Source organism: Spea bombifrons, chromosome 1 (assembly GCF_027358695.1).
Source record: "Spea bombifrons isolate aSpeBom1 chromosome 1, aSpeBom1.2.pri, whole genome shotgun sequence".
Taxonomy (NCBI): Eukaryota; Metazoa; Chordata; class Amphibia; order Anura; family Pelobatidae; genus Spea; species Spea bombifrons.
Genome location: NC_071087.1, coordinates 83,310,000 through 83,316,777, shown reverse-complemented (window position 1 = coordinate 83,316,777; position 6,778 = coordinate 83,310,000). Strand labels below are relative to the sequence as shown.

The window sequence follows — 6,778 nt, the reverse complement described above, 5'->3', positions numbered from 1 at the left end:
CTTATATGCCGGGAATCTGCAACACCACCCAATATATTCACCTTGCATGAGGAAAGGGGCGATTTCATAAACTCTTAAGAAGAAACTCTCTGAACATAATAGCCCTTCACTGAAAAACAAAATATTAAAGTCTGTATTTATGAAGACTTAACCAGTGTGTTGTTCGAAGTACTAAGTTGTGTGTAACTATAAGCTTCTACGACAAGCACTCCATAGTTTAGAATTGCTTTTTCTTGGCTTTGTGAGATATGGCACAAAGTCTAAATATACTCAAATGTTTTATTAAGCCTTTAAAGGAAATAAATAAAATGGATTTTTGTTTAATATGTTGTGCAGCCTTAACAGTCAGGGCATCACCACCAGCTGCCCCTGGGAACTAGTCTGAGGAGCAGGCCCAGACTTGCCATCGGGCTGATGGCATTAATGCAACACAGGGGCTGCCAGACCCTAAGCCTGCCAGAATACCCCTCTGGCAATAGGAAAAAAAAATGGAAAAACTTAATTTTGAATGTGGAGCCTGAATATACATTATGAATGACCAACCTCAGCAAGTTCCTTCTGCATGAGGGACTTAAGACACAGACCAAAGTTGTCAATACAGCTCACAAACTTCTTCTGTAGGGCTGAGGAGATCCTAAAACCTAAAGAACTGGTTATATATATTGAAAGGTGTGATGATGACCCAGAGTGTCTTTGAGAGTTATTTAAGGTGGTAAAATGATCAAATAAGGAAAGAAGACAGCCTTATATAAAATAATTATTATTCACATTAAGGTATTATTATTTAGGAATGAAGCTAGAAACTTGGAAGGGTACTCACCTGTTCCAACAACAGCTCCCAGCACACTATGCCTGAAAAGTTCTACTGACAACTGACTTTTGTGTGGCCACACCATGTAGCAGACTGCCCTCACCAAGCATCCAGAGATGTTAGCAAGTCGACCACAAAAAATAGTTGGAGATGTTTCCTACTGTGTTCTAGAACTGTTTGTTTTCATCTAGTTTTCATAAATAATATGTGACTAATTGTGCAGGTGAGATGATTGTTGATGGGCTGTTGTCTTAGGGAATAGACCTCTTATTTTGGTATCCTAGAAAGTCTGGTGAACGCAGTTATTTGGCATGTAATTATTTTAATGTAACTGTTTATAGATATAGAGCAGCCCTGGACTTAAAGAAAGAACATTGTGACTGGAGGGACAGCATGGCTTCAGGAAGGTTTGGGGGGCAGGGGTTAGGGGTTAATTACAGGGGACATGCAAACAAGTTGACTTCATTCTTATTTTTAAACTGGATCAGCAACGTCATGTGTTAAGACATCTGTGGATTCCCTGCTGTCCCAGCTGAGGGATGCTCTCTGAGGGGAGACTCTCTGTCACCACCATGCTGCTCTGGCGGTGCCCAGAAGTGAGGATTTCATGGTGGCACAGAGTTCCAGCTCTCCACTTGGTGTGGTTGCCTCTCTGCCCTTTCCAGTGCAAGAACAGGCAGGAAGTGAGTGGCCACATTTATCTTCTTTGTAGGATTTCCTTTTCAATTCCCATTTAGGCAGTCACCAGGTTTCAGTTCTGTAAGGGGTCAAACAGGAGTGTTGGGGGTCCCCCCTTCTGTTCAGCCTATGTGATCCCCCCCCCAGGTTGTTTCCCCCTGGTGGTGCAAGCAGTAGCCAGGTTCAGTGGTGGCAGCTCAGGGGTCCCTTGTCACAGCAGGCTGTGAGGCTAGTAAGGCGCATAGTCATGTTGGCAGCAAGTTTCTTGTGGTGCCTACTATGGCAGGGGCAAATCAAGTTTACTGAGGGGTTTTAAGTTGGCCGAGCATGTGTCTTCCAGGTCCAGGTATAGAGCCTGGGTCCAGTATACTGTAACTGAAGGTGCTAGGTTTGAGGCTGAGAGTGCTAATGAAGGGAACGTTAGTTAGGCAGCAGATGGTGCCCAGGGAGAGGTATACTGTATGTATGCTTTGAGGGCCCCTTGAGTGCCCATTTGAAGCAGGAAGTGAGAAAAATGATATGGAAATGGGAGTACATGGATGTTTTTTTCACCCTTTTGGAATGCCTTCATTTGGACAGGATTTGGAAACCTGAAGATATAAAATGTTGAGGATAAAAAAATGGCGGTATTGGCAATATTTTCTCCCTCGCTACAGTCAATCACCATACCAACCAGCGTATTGGGTAAGAAACATCACGGCAGCTTAAGTCAGCCCTGGAATGCAGCGGGACCACAAAGAAATTGCAATCTGGCTGGGAGTATCAGCGCCATCTAAACTGTCTGGGTCTTCCTTTCAGACAGGCCCATCCTTGGGCCCCTGGAAAAACATACAGTTAAGGACCAATGACCAGCTTGTCATATCATGGGGTTAAACAAGCTTAAAAATTATCGCTTTCTACACTCAGATGGTGTTGCTGCAATGCCTCGATATTGAGTCTCTTTGCAGTGTTGTGTCGCTACCGTATTTGAAAGACTTGCTGTCTTTGAATATGGCACTGCCCTTCTCCTGGAAAAAGGTTCAGAAGCGTTCAATGATTGCTTCACTCACTCAGGGGGTGTTGTTGCATCAGCAACATCCAATCAGAAACATCTACTCAGTAAACGTTGCTAAACTCATATTGGGGTGTTGTTTGACAGTGCCTTATACCAGGAGCTGTAAATCCATACCTGAACTACAATGCACGTGTGAAAAAATATGGTTTGATGAAATTAAATTGAATTAGCTGGCCTCAAATGTGTGCCATGTAATAAATGCTGTGGCCATTCCTATGCCAAGAAATACACATACACTATATGGACAAAACACCTCTGGGATGATATAGTTTAAATATACAATAAAGAAGCGTCTCTTTGTCTTTCTTTGTGGAAAAGGGGATGGCCTGATGAGGGTACACGTCTAGTTGGGCTACTGTCTACTGTCCTTTACAGTCCATCATGTCATATTTATTTTTATAGCATCTTTGTTACTCTGCAGTCACTTTGTTTTCCCACTGCAACACTCTTTAACATTTATGGATTTTCTTAGATCTTTTTCTTGAAGAGAAGCAACAAGACGTCCAATGGGCAGGAAGAAAATACAGATTGCCCGTATTCTGGACCATCGTAATAGACAGGTATGAGAAAGAGACACTTGTAGACTGGTCAGCTCTGACTGCTTTACTAAAACATCCGGGTTCATGAATGTTGATCAATTGAGATCTTGTAAAAGACTGTCAAGAGTCCAGTATGTGGGTTAGATCAAGAGCTTACAATATAACGAAAGAAATGTCATGTATATGCATCTTCCCAGGTCACTTTTACCAAGAGGAAGTTTGGATTGATGAAAAAGGCATATGAGCTGAGTGTACTTTGTGACTGCGAGATTGCTCTCATTATCTTCAGTGGTACCAATCGACTCTTTCAGTATGCCAGCACCGACATGGACCAAGTGCTTCTGAAATACACAGATTATACAGAGCCTCATGAGAGCCGTACTAACTCAGACATCCTGGAGGTGACTGCTATTTTATCACCCATGACCTGTGAACCTGAGGAGCTGGTTATGTGGTTAAGTCTGACAATTATAGTAATAGTAATAAGTAATGACTATAATAATAATAGTAATAAGAAATGTATGCTGCCTATAATCAGTGGTAATGTGTTAGTTGTTGGCTCTTTTACTGCAATGGAAAATGTACAGGTTTCTCAAGACTCCAAGACTGTTAAATAATCCTCCAATATCTGTTTTTTTTTTTGCTTGTGTTAACACATTACTATTAGGGGCAGGAAACAAAAAGGCATTGTGGTGAATACGCATACCCGGAGATTGCCGGGTGAAGCACCACTTCCCCGGTTCTCTAGGTCAAGACCTGAATCCTCCGGGTCGCGGGAGCGGGGTCTTAACACGCCCCTCTCCATGCCCATTTTTCCTTTAAATGGGGGTGTTTCCCGCTGCCTCAATGGGAATGCCACCAACATCAGGTTGACCTCCCACCGACATAAGGGGGAGGTCCCACCGACATCACGGGACCTCCCGCTGACGTCAGTGTGCAGTCCTGGCCGTGTCCCGCAAGGGAAGGCTCCGGGTAGTTCTAAGTGCTACATACCCAATCCATTAATGAATGCCACTGGTGACTACGTAAAGACAAGTTACCTACCCCTAACTAATAGCCGTCAAATGACTGTTTTGATTATGCAATTTTCGCGTCTCTGCTGTCTTCCTAAAACAATTGTTTCACCTCACAGTTGCTTCTCTTATACTATTAACAGGCCCTGAAGCGGAGGAAGCTGGGGCAGGAGACTGAGGAGGTATTGGAGCATGAAATAAAGCAACAAAATGATAGCATTAATCTGACCACTGCCCATCAAATGTCTCCTGTAAGTAAAATAAGTGTGTCTGTAAATATATGGGTGTCATATATACATGTTGGCCACAAGGTTCTATTTAGAGATATCAGGTGTCTTCAGTACGTGTACTTTCTTTTAAATAAAATGATTAAATTGCCAATGCTTTTTATATCCCAATATAGCAGCAGTACAATAAGCACACCCTTGCCCTAAAAAGTGTACAGGTGACCTACTGGGAACATTGTTTGGGCCAGAATATGCCACTGGTAACATGTAAAAAAAAAAAAAAACTACCTATTCGTAAAGGTGGAACTTCTCTATGCATTATAACCAACCCCAGTGAGTCCCTTCCTCATGAGGACCATAGAAGTAGATCAAAGATTACTGCATCCGAATATTATTTGTTAGAATCACATAGGTCAGGGGTTTCCAACCTGCGGCCCTCCAGCTGCTGCAGAACTACATCTCCCATACTCCTCAGCCAGCCCCTTAGCTGAAGCATTATGGGAAATGTAGTCCTGCAGCAGCTGGAGGGCCGCAGGTTGGACACCTCTGAGATGGGCTCTGTGATGGGCCATGGAGGCCTATTTGCATATTTATTTTCATATAGAAAGTATTTAAAAACAATTTTAGAAGGCTTCTGGGCATGCTCTTAAAGGGACAGTTCAGCCATCCCCAATTTGTATGGTGCATTTTGCAGTGCACTGTACTGCATCCAATTGTGCATGCATTGGTTTCGTTACTGGAGAAAATGAGTCATATGCTTCCTTTAACTCTTCCTCTGTTTGACTCTACCAGGAAGTGTAAGCAGAAATCATACTTAAGTACACTTTCTGCATATGATTAGCAGCACTCTTATTAGCTGTCATTACTCCCATTATTTTACATGGCAGCTCAGCTCTCACTGAGTTCAGCAGAAGTGCTGTTGAGCATGTGCAGAAAGCATACCTAAGTATGCCTCCTTCTTTTACATGAAATTAGGGCTGGAGTAATTCTTTAAATGTTTTTATACTTTTTCCCTAAATTGTCTTCTATCACTGGCTGTTGCTAAAGGTATCAATGTTAACAAGTTGCACGTATTCTTTGGTTTCTTTAATGTCAGATATTAAAATATTTAATACGTTATTTTTTAATTTAGTTATATTCATTGAAATATATAATTTGACAAGATATAAATATTTTTTTCTCACTTTTACTATTTTTACGTAATTTATGGCGTTTACTGAAGAGGTAAATACAGTAAAATCTTGTTATGACTCTGATGTCAACCTGGATGCAGTCCTGATCCTGATCAACTTATAATGGTACAATAAGGTATTTGGCACTATGGGACCCCATATAGTGGGAAATCCACCCAAAGAATTAACATCTTAAGAAAGCTCATCAGCTTAAGTTGTTATTTTTCTTTTCTTGCTGGCTGCAAAAGGTTAATACAAACAACTATATGAAAAGGGACAGAAATGTGTGACTTGCAATACAAACAGCTTTGGCTTTATTTGTGTTATCTCTCATGTCCTCCTTATTTTTATTCCCAGAAGCCTTTGCAATTGAACCATGATGCTCCACTCTCAAAACCTTCTCCCAGCAACAAAGGCAGGGCTCATATATTTCCTCCATCGGTAATCAAATCCACAAATCACGGGTCTCCAGCGGTGAAGAAGAGATCATCACCTGAGCCTACAGAACTTGGTACTTATTCCAGCCCAGGAACATTTTTAAATATTTCCTCCATTACACTGACTGAAAACTTTAAAGATGGAACCTCCAAAGCCATGTTTTAGGGGTACTAATGCTTTCTTGATAAACAAGAAGGTCCTTTAAGACTTCCATTAATGATAGCTACTGCTTATCACCTCTGTAAATATTTACCACCAGACATATACATGGTGTTTAAAATCAATCGGAGCGCTTTCTGTGCATGTGGATGGCGCTGAAAGAAAACACATACAACAATCATTGTGGAAAGAGTTAAGCTCTACAACAACCTTGACTTACTAAAACCTTTTTGGTCATAATAATGCACTATATGACCATAACACCAGCACTCAAAATAGCTTCGCTTGGCCACATCGACCCAGAGCCACACCACACGCGGTTTGAATTGTGAAATGTTATGTTGGATGGAAAAAACATAGCCCAAATACCCCTTAACCAGCCCACAACAAAATAAAGCTTGTCCTAAATCTATTTTATTCTATAAATTGTAGTATTCTAATAATTAATGGTTCTTGCTGAGAGAAGCCGACAAAAAAACTGCAGCCAATACTGGGAAGTTGGTCCTATGCAGACCCTCTTTCTGCCAAATCTTTACCCTGGTAAATGAAGCTGCCGTCCTTGTTCTCAAGGTTACCAATTGGAAAGCATCTCACTTCCTTGTATAGTAGTTTTGTGGGCCACACCAGGCCATACTGCTTACTTGACAATGCTGAAAACACTTTTTGTTGTGTACTATTTCTCCAGGT

The 6,778-nt window shown here is 41.6% G+C and overlaps 1 protein-coding gene across 1 annotated transcript; it reads left to right on the top strand.

The window, feature by feature from the left end:
• Nucleotides 1-3,049: 3,049 nt before the first annotated feature.
• Nucleotides 3,050-6,097, top strand: MEF2B (myocyte enhancer factor 2B). The gene is made up of 4 exons (XM_053469262.1): nt 3,050-3,103; nt 3,280-3,483; nt 4,239-4,346; nt 5,852-6,097. The coding sequence occupies exons 1-4, from the start codon at nt 3,050-3,052 to the stop codon at nt 6,095-6,097; spliced, it is 612 nt and encodes a 203-aa protein (XP_053325237.1).
• The last annotated feature ends 681 nt before the right edge of the window (nt 6,098-6,778 follow it).